At 41.7% G+C, this 14,036-nt stretch overlaps 1 protein-coding gene across 4 annotated transcripts in view; it reads right to left on the bottom strand.

Moving 5' to 3' along the window:
* LOC135089627 (protein split ends-like) overlaps positions 1–14,036 on the bottom strand; it is a 45,690-nt gene that overhangs the window by 21,681 nt on the left and 9,973 nt on the right. For 3 of the 4 annotated variants that reach the window (XM_063985458.1, XM_063985460.1, XM_063985457.1), the window contains exons 2-7: positions 4,964–5,598; positions 3,914–4,092; positions 1,271–1,441; positions 743–1,027; positions 385–557; positions 36–209 (exon numbers count right to left, since the gene is read on the bottom strand). In XM_063985458.1, the coding sequence (XP_063841528.1) occupies positions 36–209; positions 385–557; positions 743–1,027; positions 1,271–1,441; positions 3,914–4,092; positions 4,964–5,495 (1,514 nt within the window). In that variant the 5' untranslated portion in view covers positions 5,496–5,598. The remainder of the gene's footprint in view (positions 1–35; positions 210–384; positions 558–742; positions 1,028–1,270; positions 1,442–3,913; positions 4,093–4,963; positions 5,599–14,036) is intronic. The other variant, XM_063985459.1, reaches the window with a different exon arrangement.

The raw sequence follows: 14,036 nt of genomic DNA, 5'->3' as shown, positions 1-14,036 counted from the left end.
GAGTTACTCAATTGGCACAAGACCTTCACACTCACCCAGGGGGAAACTCATCATAGTTCTCATATCTCCCTCTGGTTCGAGTGTTGGTAGAGTTATAGGCAGATGTTCTGTTGTTGGAAGTGGGCCGGGAAGAAAATGGAGCCCCATCTCTCCTGGTGCGTTCATACCTGCTGTACCTGGTGGTGGAGCTTTCATACCTCCCAGGCTCCCTGTGGGCCGAGAACAACAGTGTTAACACCATTTGCAGAGATAATGCAAACTGAAAATCCTTATCTCTATTTCAACAGGCCTTTACAGCAGATGTAAAGGCAATGTGGAGAAGATAAGTAAATGTCAACATGAAGTACAACACAATGTCTCTCTTAGAATAAAGACCAAACTCACTTCTCAATTTCTCGCCGCTCCCACGGCCGCTCAGCAGGTACTGAAGGACCTTGTTTGGAGAGGTGCTCAGAAAAGGCAGCTTGGCATTCTCGAGAAGCAAAGTCAATTTGTATCTTCCGGCCATTCAACACTCTGCCTCGCATCTCCATTACAGCACTGGATGCATATTTTTCCTTTTGAAAAGAAAATAGTGTATTTGAGCAAAGCTTGATGACAGATACCAATAAAAATACAAAGCTAAATTATTTAATGACAACTTTTTAGCACCAAGCCAATTGGTCCTTTTAAATGACGGAACCTGATCCCAGCATCAAACAGGGCTTGCCTGTACACAAAGCTCACTAATGCCAATACTCACAGTGTCATAGAAGATGAGAGCATGTCCTTTTTCCCTATCAATGACGGTATGGATAACATGCCCAAACCGAGAAAACTGTTCATACAGTTGTTTCTCGGTCAAGTTTTCAGGTACTCCGTCAATCCAGACACAACGGGTTGGCATTGACTTGCCAAATCCCAGTTTGATCCGGTTGGCCCCCAAATGCTCCCCATCCATCTGCCTCATGGCTCTCACCACAGAGCGGATGTCAGAATACTGGCAGAAGGCAAACGTTGATACACTCTGCTTCTTGATGTCAATTTCCTGTAAAGAATGAAAAAAATAGATGAACTAAACTCAAGAACTAACAGAATTAGGTTAACTTTCTTTTACTTGGCTTTACATTATAATGAAATGTTAAAAGGATAGAAAGACATATGACTGAATGGAAATTAAATCAACAAAAATACAAGGGATGATGAGGAGTCAGAAAATTGAGTAAAGGAAACAGACACTAATCTACAAATAAAATTGAATTATTCCTCCAGCAAAAACAATACCACTCACAATAATTTCCCCAAACTGTTCGAAATGCTTTTTTAGGTCTTCTATTGTGACGTCCTTCTCCAAGTTGCCAATGAAGAGAGTACGGGTGGCCTTGGGATGGTACTCGTCCACCTCTACATCATAAGCTCGACATTCACTCTCATCCAGTTCCACTCCTTCATGTGGGGCAACCTGAAGCAACAGAAATTGATTCTTACCACTCATGACTATAAGCTGCAAAACTCTACCTATCAACAATGTTTATCTCAGCTTAATCTACCTGACAACCCAATCCAAAGGGAAAAATATGTAAGTTCCAGAACATAATCATTCACCAAGTACTGTAACATTTCATCCAACATATTCAGTGTGTAAGGAACATAATTATTCACTAGGTGCTTTAGAGGAGTTAAAGCAGATGTATCTTGTGAGCTCTGTGGTCAGCCCCATGTTCTACCATTACTCCCACAATCAATATTATCTACCTCTCCTTTTCTTCCAAGAGCAAAACCACACCTAATAATTTTTTTTTCACAATGAACACAAGGTGTGTGTGTGTGTGTGTGTGTGTGTGTGTGTGTGTGTGTGTGTGTGTGTGTGTGTGTGTGTGTGTGTGTGTGTGTGTGTGTGTGTGTGTGTGTGTGTGTGTGTGTGTGTGTGAGAGAGAGAGAGAGAGAGAGAGAGAGAGAGAGAGAGAGAGAGAGAGAGAGAGAGAGAGAGAGAGAGAGAGAGAGAGAGAGAGAGAGAGAGAGAGAGAGAGAGAGAGAGAGAGAGAGAGAGAGAGAGAGAGAGAGAGAGAGAGAGAGAGAGAATCAGAACAGATTACAATAATAAACAAGTCACACAGCTACACATGCTTGTCTGGCTTTACTGAGCTCTGGGCTTGACAGCTGACATTTTACATCCTTCATGTAATAGTCTTATTTCACTCTTTGTTTTTCCTGGACTCTAGTGTGAGTCATTGAAGCATTTATAATGATGTTTAGAAATATAACCAGTATTTCAATCTTCTACTACAGCAGGCCTATATCATATTTCTCATGAGTAATGGTAGGCTTATATTAAACAAAATACTGAGACTAAAAATTAAGAAATTTTCAAACTTTAAGTAAAGAGAGTAAATAAACTAAGGCAGCTGTAGTAATGACAAGACAAATAAGTTCATAAATGAGTTTGTATGGTGTATTCCCAGAAATGTGGACAGGTGCACGCATTCAAACTTAGCCACTGAGGCAACAGCTTGCTGAAGCACAGTAATCACAGAAGCAAAAATTGTTGAAGTACATGATACTGTATATATGCTGAGGTAATGACAACAAAACATAACAAAAGTAATATGTATATCAACAATACATACTTGTACTTGACGAAAGGATTTTGTTTCCTGCTGCATTTACCATACTGGCACTTAAATAATTTGGAAATGTAGCTTCATTTCTACAAAAAAAAAAAAGGGAAAAAAGAAAAAAAAAAATTTTTCATGCACAAAAATGTTTGTGAAGTGAAGTCCACAGTCCAAATCAATGCAACACACAGAGACATGAGTAAGCTGTAAGCACCTACAACTTGTAGAGGAGGTGAGAAAATCACTGAAGCTGGAAAATGGAGATGATATAACAGTTATGCAATACTTAGTGATGGAGTAATTGGGTTATTTATCTGCCACTATTAATTAAATGCTATTATTATTCATACATCCCAAATAAGTTGTCTTCTGCTACAATGACCAGCACACATTATTTCTACAGTATGAGTTCTATATCACAATAAGGCTGACTGTCAATGGGAACAGTTACTTTAAAACTGTACATTGTGTTCAGCTTCAGAATTAATGAATGCAAGATGAAAGCCAAGTAAGTGGACAACATTTGTATATGCCTGTGGTTAATATTATCATATGACTGAATGAAATCAGAACCTTCTCTAACTGTCAAATCATGTTATTACAAATACAAATAAGAAAAATTAAGATACATTACTTGAAAATTATGGGCTGCTCCTGACAATACTGTATGAACTGATTCTAGGCCCAAGTTCTCTGACAGCAATGAAAATACTACACACAAGCATCACTCAACATTAACTCAAAATAAAATAACAAAGCATTATACTGTGTGCCCTCAGATACCAGTAATTACTGCTTGAAAACCTATAATAAAATAAAACAGCAAAAACATTATACTGTATGCCCTTCAATGCCAATATCTACTGCCTGAAAACCTATCTTAACTAGTCTCTGTGATGATGATGATGATGATGATGATGATAATAATAATAATAAATAATAATAATAATAATAATAATAATAAAATAATAATAATAATAACAATAACAATAATAATAATAATAATAATAATAATAATAATAATAATAATAATAATAAAAGTTTTTGCAATAACATTTTTACTAAGTCAAAATAATGGAGATGGAGATGGTGATGGCTATGGTAATGATTTAGATGGATGGATCTTTGCCACAAAATCCTCACTCATCCCAGAGACTCAACTAGCATGGTGTGAGGAGTAACAAGAAAGTCAATCCATGTGCTTATCAATCAGTTAATTTAAGACTCCCCAAGGGAGCACAAAGCCCACCCACTGACGATGGCCGCACACAATGCCAGGAGGTAGTCCAGGGAGGGGATGGAAATGCAGCAGCACTCACCTGGATCTTGACACCAAAAAAAAGCTTCTCTCGTGAGGCATCAAGAGCTTTCTCTGCATCTTCTGGCTTCTTAAAGCAGACAACAGCAAAGCGGTCATTGCCAGAACCCTGTAAACGCACAGCCATTACCTTCCCATGCTTCTTGTAGTCATGGAACAGCCCTTCTCGCAATGATGTTTCTGAAATAAAAAGGGGATACTGTCTTTATGCATCTGCTCTAGAAAATCAAATGATACAATATAACATGCATTCTATATTAATTTGTTAGTAAAGGAAATAATTGAATATAATATGCACTTTTTAAATTCATTAAAGCTGTTTGTTTATTCCAATCAATGAATGCCAGTGCTAATCCATCTTGGATCTGTATACCAGAGCCAGACGTCTTCCAGAAGGATCACCAGTGGATGAACTACCATGTGAGTGTATTACTCATAATTATTGTAGCAACACTGATTCATAAGGGGCAAAACTTTAATAAATTTAAGCTCGCATTTTTTTGTGAAACCTAGAAGAAAATATAAACCTATGACAATTATCACAACTTCTATTAATCTTGTATCTTTTGTGTAATAAGAAATCCCAAACTGAATATACAGAAAATCTGCATAACTCTACAATTGAACCATCTCAACTTTGTACAGCCAATTCCTTATCACATTTCTTACTATCTCAAACAAGATTTCTCCCTTTTCTACCAACATTTCTGTAATATTTTTGTGATTTTCACCAAGCTTTTCTCTGATTAGTTATTTCCCTTTCCGAGATAGTCTTAGATATTGCTTATACACTTTTTGTGGTACCTGAATATCTCTTACTGATTCTTTTCTGAGGGAAGAATAAAAAACGGTTGAGTGTATTGAGATAATAATTTAAATGACAAAAGTTACTAGACTAAACAGTGAGTATGGGCACTAGTGAATACGATGACCAAAAACTTTTCAAGGCACCAATTAACTGTGTAGAGAATTAAGTGGAGATTCCTTACATAATGTATGTGATAGAAGTTAGTGACCACATCCAACTCCTGCAGCACATCAGATGTCTTACCTGTGGACCAGGGTGGAAGATTCCTCACACAGATAGCCAGAGGTCTCTTCTCGTCCTGGGGCAAGCTCAGGCCAATGCCCCCAGAGTTGACGAGTCCTCCACTAGGCAGGCCAGAGATGCTCATCCTTCTTGGAGAGGATGACCTTGAACTGCTTGAGGTTGATCTACTACTACTGCTGCTGCTGCTGCTACTGCTGCTGCTTCTGCTCGTTGATCGTGACTCTGAGCCAGATCTGCTGGGTGGTCGCCTCTTGCTCATGCTGCTGCTCCCTGTGTGGTTTCTGGAGGGCCGGGGCACCGAGGGCCGGGGGAGCGGAGGAGGGGAGGCTGACGTAGGGGGCACCGTCCCTCTGCGCACCACCACTTTTTCCTCAACATAAGGGTCCTGGTGGAGATAGCGGTACTGGCTATTCCCCCACTGATAGTCTCCCTGGTCAGGCCTCCCTCCACCATAGGGGCCCCGGCTATACGCTCGCAACCGTCCCCTGGAGGGGAAATCTTGGTCCCGGTCATTGGGGTATGTGCGGCGCATCACAGGAGGGCCAACTCCTGGGCCATTGTACCCGAGGCCTTCGTCTCTCCTGCCTTCATAAAAGTGACTAGAACGGTCATACCCACTGTGCTCCTCCGACAACCTGTCAACAGAAAACACAACCATTAGCCTCAGGAGGAACAATTTGCTAGTCATGTCACTTAAAATGTATTAAACTCTTACAGAATAAACATACATACATTATCTGTCATGTAAACTGAACACTGCATCATAGTACATGAAATTAATTTTATATCATAATATCTTCATTTCACAACAAGCAAACCATCCATCCATCCGTCCATACATACATACATAAACATACATACAGTACATACAGCTACTCTGTACATGCAGTATTGTGTCAAATAAGAGGTATGCACTGAAATACATAAGCCCTTCCACTTTGCCAAACAGAAGCATATATAACTTTAAAAAATAACAATAAATACATGATCTTTCCACACACAGTCTACTTTACAGCACTCCCATAAGGCATGGTAAACCTTTCAGCTCATGGTACAATCAATCTTTGAGTCACCTTCCACACAGATGATATGATGAAGGTTAACTTGATGTTTCATCATGTATGCACTCCCTCACCTTCAATGACAGCAAAACACATCCCCAAGCATTACACACCCATTAGTGTGGCCTGTATCACTCCCTTCTGTTTTAATTTGTAAGGTCATCTCTCCTCCCACACACAAGTGATTCAAGTACTGTATTTATAGTCTCTCTCTCTCTCTCTCTCTCTCTCTCTCTCTCTCTCTCTCTCTCTCTCTCTCTCTCTCTCTCTCTCTCTCTCTCTCTCTCTCTCTCTCTCGAGCCAAAGCCAAACATACTTGGGCAAGGCAAAGGATGATGTTAAGATACCAATGAGTGTTTTATCCCCTTTATCTGTTTATTCACCATAGTTAAGGAGTACCACTCAATTACACTTAGGTGAGTGCATGATTACAAGACAAACATTCATACCACAGTTTGAATAAGCTGCTCACTTAAACTTATATGTGAGAGAGAGAGAGAGAGAGAGAGAGAGAGAGAGAGAGAGAGAGGAGAGAGAGAGAGAGAGAGAGAGAGAGAGAGAGAGAGAGAGAGAGAGAGAGAGAGAGAGAGGACGAGAGAGAGAGAGAGAGAGAGAGAGAGAGAGAGAGAGAGACTTTAATCGCTGTACTACTGCAGTTTTTGACATCCTGAGAAATGTTAAGTTCATGTATCTGGATAAATGAGTTTGGGTTTTGGATTCTAGACAATCATGTAAATAAATAACATGTATTTACAACATTTGCAAAGTAAGATTATTCTTATAATGAAACAGGTGAGTCATCTTGTTTCAGCTGCCATGAGGATGATTTCACCTTGGTGTATGAGTACAGATAGGAGGTTACTTCTCACTGCCCTCTAAAAACCCGCCTTTAATTTTCATCATCCTTTTAAAACCCGACACATATAAGTAAATCATCTAACAGGTAAATGAGCTGCAGAGTCACATGCATCTTGTCTGTTATCAGTCCCCACAACCTCACATAGGCACTCAATTCCAAGTCTGCCTCTCAACACCACACAGTTAGGTTCTCTCGTACATGTGCACGTCCACTTCACTGTACTTTTTCACCAGCCAACCAATCTCTTGACATTATCCTCTTTAACAATCAATAGTTCCCTGTGCAAGATCACATAAACCACACATGAATAACACAATGTACTTTTCATGTGCAGAAAAGAGCTCATCTAGTTAGTTAAGGGGGTTAAAACTTCATCTATTTGCTCTTGTCTAGTGCTACTAACATTCCCCTCCAACTAACAAAAAATCGCAGCAACAATGGATATTTCATATTGCTTGAATTTGGTGAATCAACAAAACAGAATTCACAACTATAATGGTATTCCAAGTTGCTTAACGACTAACATCCACTACTAACTCTCTCTGATCAGAAGACCCAGACAGCAAACAAAAGAAGTGGTGTGCCTGGCGCCTCTGCCTCGCACACGGGCGTCGTCAGGCAGCATGACATTTATGATCTAGCGACGGGTGACGCGTCAGAGTAAAGGTCACCTGTATACATGACACTTCAAGCAGAGGTTTTATCGGCACGCTGGAAGAAAGGACGTGAAAAATGTATGATTGCGAAAAATTTGTACTGGACACGCGAGTGTAGGGAATATTTCATCATCAATTTCCATAATATTAACTATACTCACAGGTAAAGGGAGGAACATTCAATAATTAACACGTAACTTTCTTTCTGACGCTATGACGTTAATTAAGGGAGGTGACGTCTGCATCCGCTTGTTTATCTAACACGCAAAACGGTCACCACTTCCACACATACATCTAGTACATCAATCCATCCACCCGTACATACATACGAATAAAACCAAACTCCAATACTCGTACACGTGACCACACATGTCTGGACGCGGAGATATTTGTGTCGAGTTGCGTGAACAAAAATCACTACGGCAGAAAATCAATTATAGAGTGAACGTGGCCTGCGAGAGGTCAGCTTGGGCGAAAGGGTTGCCTGCTCCCATGGAAACCAGCTGGCGTGGAGTGCTGGAGAGAGCTTCTGCTGGTGTGAGGCAAAACAACGACTGGTGGGATGGTGGGGTTACTGGGTTATTACTGGAGAGAGAGAGAGAGAGAGAGAGAGAGAGAGAGAGAGAGAGAGAGAGAGAGAGAGAGAGAGAGAGAGAGAGAGAGAGAGAGAGAGAGAGAGAGAGAGGAACGAAGCGAACAGAACGGGCGTTGGGCTTACTTATAAAGGGGAAGAGTACGAGGAAGAGGCGAGGACAAGGAAGAATGGAAGGGGAGAAATGGTTGGTTGGAGAGGGAGAAAAAGGGAGGAAAGGGAACAGAAGGGTGGGTGGTGGGACGAGGAGACGGAGAAGTGAGGGGATGGGGGACAAGTTTAGATTCCCACCCTAGTACAGCGATTCCCTTACACTCTCTCTCTCTCTCTCTCTCTCTCTCTCTCTCTCTCTCTCTCTCTCTCTCTCTCTTCACCGCACATAACGTCGCATTTTTCCCAAGTATCTTATGAGAGAGAGAGAGAGAGAGAGAGAGAGAGAGAGAGAGAGAGAGAGAGAGAGAGAGAGAGAGAGAGAGAGAGAGAGAGTCCAATACAGTAAATTTCGGTCAAACACAAGCTATCATGTAGAAACTTTACTAATAATCTTTTTACTGCTTATATAACCCGCCAAATTTCTAGTTATTATGAGAGAAGCTATTGAAAAAAATAAATAAATAAAAAGCAAAATAAGCATTGGCTCTCCCTCCTTGTGTTGGCGGTCGGTACCCTCTTAAAGTTTCCTGGTTGTGGCCTCAGCGGACGCCAATCATCCGAGCGTCCCCACCAAGTCAGCCAGCAAGTCATGCCGCCCCCTGAGACAAAGGACCGCACTGCTACCACTATAATGACACACCCCAAGCCTCCCTCAACTGTTACCGCCACTCACTTCCTTTTACACACACACACACACACACACACACACACACACACACACACACACACACACTATACATAAATTCGAGGGGATGAAAGGGGGTTACGATTATTTAGCAGTGAAAACGGGATATTAGAAGCTTGACTTGACCTTATTGGAAAATATTGGCACACACACACACACACACACACACACACACACACACACACACACACACACACACACACACACACACACACACACACACACGTACGTTCATTCAATGTCAAGTCAACTGCACTCACCCAAAGTACATCCAATTCTTCAACCAATTAGTCAACCAGTCTCTCTCTCTCTCTCTCTCTCTCTCTCTCTCTCTCTCTCTCTCTCTCTCTCTCTCTGCGACACGCCCGCCGGCTGACGCGACAGACACACGCTCAGTAAGACCATCTCTCCAAAGTATAATCAAAGACCCAAGTCACCCAACCACTACATACATCAATCCTTGGTTTGGGAGGGAGTGGGGTGGGGCCAGCGGGCGACGCACTCTGTCTCCCGCGCTCACCACCACTGCCATCACTGCTTCTACCATTACACACCGTTGTTCGCTTCCCCACAACACTCACACTACGCTCAACCCCCGCCTGGATTATATGAAGCGACGAACCGAAGCACTGTATTAGCGTGGAATCAGATTATGAATATCTAGTGAGTTTTAAAATATCCAGGAGAGTTTGGAAGGAAATGTTGTCTCGTTTTGTTTTAATGTTTTATTACGTTAATCAAACCATTTTTACTAACTTGAAATTAACCCTTGAAATATAATGCCTTAAAACGTTGAAGCCAGTTTTAAATATAATGTGTTAACTGTTCAATGTTTTTGTACCAGACTTCATTAAAGTACTTTTTTTTTTCCAGTGATGAAAAAAAAAGTGGATCCCCGATTCTATTCCCATCAAGGATGAACAGTTTATACTACGTCTTATTTCCCTCGTGACGATGACTTCACCACTGCAATCCATGAAAACTTACTTCAAGGTCCGAAGTGTAGTGTCGCAAACGTGTGTGTGTGTGTGTGTGTGTGTGTGTGTGTGTGTGTGTGTGTGTGTGTGTGTGTGTGTGTGTGTGTGTGTGTGTGTGTGTGTGTGTGTGCTTAAAAACCTTTCGATCTTTGTTTGATTCACCGTCGAAAGTCCATCGCCTTCGCTGCAAAAGGCATGGGCAGGTGAGAGTTCTAAATATCATGAGTACTGTTACGGCATAAACAAAACGTTGTACTTGAAACACAGGAGACGTTACGGTTAGGCGCCAAGACGGATGTAGTGTTGCCAACTCAAGCGCTTCTGTACTACCAAGTTCCAACCTTCCTCGCCCTAACAACTCTCCACACTAAAAAATAAATAAATAAATAAATAAAAAAAAAAAAAATAAAAAAAATGAATAAATAAATAAAATTGAAAAATAAAAAATAAATAAAAACTGCAGTCCCCTGATTAATAAAAACGTTTGCAGCCTTGAATATCGGAAGAGTTAGGTAAGTTAAGTTTCTAATGTTTGCCAGAGAGTGATTTTGGGATGGCAAAATATTACAGACGCAGTAACTCGCATTCTGGTGTTGAGTGAAACAAAGAAGTCTTGGGAACGCCATATATATTCTCTCTCTCTCTCTCTCTCTCTCTCTCTCTCTCTCTCTCTCTCTCTCTCTCTCTCTCTCTCTCTCTCTGTGTGTGTGTGTGTGTGTGTGTGTGTGTGTGTGTGTGTGTGTGTGTGTGTGTGGAGGTAAACAGGATGTACGATGATGCTCAGTTTGTACGGTTACCCCTCGCTTACTACCAGTACTTCATTATTTTACTCGCTATTTTTTTACTTTTATAACTTCACATGGATTTCCTTAGCGAAGACGCACGAGGTTACTGAACATTAACGTATTCAACAAGAAATGACCAACTTACGTTATGAATTAATATACGAATACGAACACACAAAATATGTAGTGAAGTCCAATTCGTTCTTTCATCCTTTGTGGCAATGCAGTCAGAAAACAGACAGGCCTTGATGCACGCGGAAACTTGTGTGAGGGAGGATTACCAGCCAAGGAGAGAGAGAGAGAGAGAGAGAGAGAGAGAGAGAGAGAGAGAGAGAGAGAGAGCTGCCATCCGTCGGTGCCAGCAACAGCAGGAACTAAGCTGTGAGTCATGCGACAAGATGAGGGATGGAGGGAGACTGCAGAACTGGAGAGAACAAGACGACTGGGAGAACTTAAGACTTCAGGATTGACGGAAAAGATAATGAACACGAAGAACACAAGATAAAATATGTTAAACAAGATTAAAACAGAAAAAAAGTATAAATTAAAGAAAATATACTCACGTCGATTAAAAATAATAAAGATAAAGCAAAAAAGACAAGAACAATGGAAAACAGGTTAACAAAATAATGAAAGACATGAGTGAAAATTAGAGATGTTCAACGAAAAATAATAAAAACTGATGAATAACAAAATTATTATGAAAATGAACGTAAATTAGAGATATTACAGGATCGAAATAAAGCAAAAGGTTCGTGCATGAAGGACGAGGAGACATGGGGTACCTTAGGACTTAGGCTACAGAATTCAAGACGAGCAGGGTAGAGATAGAGAGGACAAAGGCACCAGAGACGCACAGCTGTAGTCATCATCAGCTGTGCCTCCTGCAGGACAATAAACACCGCCATACCATCATGTGCTTCCCCCTTCATTACCAAGATGTGGCGCTTTTCGTTAGGAGGAGGAGGAGGAGGGGGGAGGTCTGAGCAAACACGAGGGCGGTACAGTTACCACCGAGTCACGTGCGAGGAAGGTCACCTTGGAAAGACAACACATACTGCACGAACCCTCCAGCTCTCTCTCTCTCTCTCTCTCTCTCTCTCTCTCTCTCTCTCTCTCTCTCTCTCTCTCTCTCTCTCTAGGAAAAGAATGTTAATTTCTTATCAAGTGAGTAAACTCCAGACAGCCAGGTATCGCTTATAATCTCTCTCTCTCTCTCTCTCTCTCTCTCTCTCTCTCTCTCTCTCTCTCTCTCTCTCTCTCTCTCTCTCTCTCTCTCTCTCTCTCTCAAATAATTTCTTCACTGAACGAGTAATTCAAATACATATCTTATTTATCCTCATCAGACACAAGTACAATATTCTTTATTTTACGAAGCGCTGCATTTGTTCAGGAAATAATTCTCATTCTTTTAACAGTCACGCTTCAAAATCATTCTTTTTTTAACGTAATCATTACCCAGTATTTCATCGACAGAGTAAAACCACAATAACTTCCTTGGAACTGATTGTGTGTGTGTGTGTGTGTGTGTGTGTGTGTGTGTGTGTGTGTGTGTGTGTGTGTGTGTGTGTGTGTGTGTGTAGATGGGTGGGTACTCATGTACGGTATTTATCTCATTATGTACGACGTCAGAGTTGTGCCAGCGCTTCCTGCTCTTCGTTGACATCAGTAATAAGACAACACATAATATGACTTCCTTTGGAGCAACTATCACCATTACCTGGCTTGTTACATTCTCTGCATCATCACAATTAGCATTTCCCTTCATTCTTTAACCATGCTTGGGATTTCTACCTTAAGACTTACAGCAATGCGAGCACAAGTAAAGAAAAGAATAATGCAAAGCGCAAAAAGGCAAACAAGAAAAGCTCAGAAATTTCCGGTATTGTGTATTTTGTCGTGTATTTCGTCTACAATCTCTCTCTCTCTCTCTCTCTCTCTCTCTCTCTCTCTCTCTCTCTCTCTCTCTCTCTCTCTCTCTCTCTTTAACATGGCGTAATTTTGAAAAGCGTCATTTAAATAGCTCTCTTTCGTCGCCTTTACCACACTTATAGTAATGAACGCGCGCTGGTACGGGACGGGATGCAGTGGGAGGGGTTGTGACGGTGACGGTGGCGGTGACGGGACGGGACGGGGCGGGGCGGGGCGGGGCGAGATGGGGCTGGGTGTGGTGTGACGGGGCTGAACGGAAGAGAAAGACGTGACTAACAACTACTACATTATCAGTTCCGTTACCCCTCCATCCCCCCCGACCCCTTCCGCAAGTAGAATACGTGACGACCTGACTGATAGGACTAAAAAAGAAGAAGAAGAAGAAGAAGAAGAAGAAGAAGAAGAAGAAGAAGAAGAAGAAGAAGAAGAAGAAGAAGAAGAAGAAGAAGAAGAAGAAGAAGAAGAAGAAGAAGAAGAAGAAGAAGAAGAAGAAGAAGAAGAAGAAGAAGAAGAAGAAGTCGGAAGAAAGAGGTCGTAAGTCGTAACCACAGCAGAGTTTTGAGGGTTCAGAGTGCTAAGGGTGAGGTGTGTGTGTGTGTGTGTGTGTGTGTGTGTGTGTGTGTGTGTGTGTGTGTGTGTGTGTGTGTGTGTGTGTGTGTGTGTGTGTGTGTGTGTGTGTGTGTGTGTGTGTAAGACCATAATCATTTAAACCAATATATGTTATTAATTCCTTCATTCCCGTAATAAAAAAAGCAATAAATGATAAACAAATAAAAATAACTGAACTGAACTGAGTAGTGGTGTGCGGTGTGGCGAAAAGTGAATGTTTTGTATGGTGTAACGATGCTATGATGCACTGTGGTGTGAAGCAGGTATGTGGTGTCTACAGCGCCCAAGAAGTGGAGACGTAATCCTGCTTTGATGTGGTTCTGTATGAGTGGGTGTTGGCGTGCATGTGGCGTGATGTTATGTAACACAGTGATGCAATAAGAATGCCTCGTCTGGAACACCAAATGAGTTATGATGCGGATTTGACATTCTACATAGTAAGTGTGTGAATATATGTGTGTGTGTGTGTGTGTATGTGGTCACGTGGTCAATCATCCTGCTCTAATATTCCGATGCTCAAGAGACACAGGAGCACCCAGGTAAGACAGTAAACTAGGGGCTGTGTCAAGCGGAGGTACAGGTGAGAGGGGCAACGGCAGGTGAAAAAAGTGACACAGCGAAGAGGAAGGAGAGGGTTGAGGGAATTTCCAAGCTCGGTGAAAGGCAGAGAGGTGCTTCCAGGAAAAAGGGAGACGGGGGGGTGAAGCTCCAGGGTGAAGAAGAGGAAGGGGAGGGGGATGGGGAGGATGGGATGCAGGAAGAAG

Source organism: Scylla paramamosain, chromosome 33 (assembly GCF_035594125.1).
Source record: "Scylla paramamosain isolate STU-SP2022 chromosome 33, ASM3559412v1, whole genome shotgun sequence".
NCBI classification, from domain to species: Eukaryota; Metazoa; Arthropoda; class Malacostraca; order Decapoda; family Portunidae; genus Scylla; species Scylla paramamosain.
The sequence above is the reverse complement of the archived record's forward strand: the minus strand, read 5'-3'. Positions and strand labels throughout refer to the sequence as shown.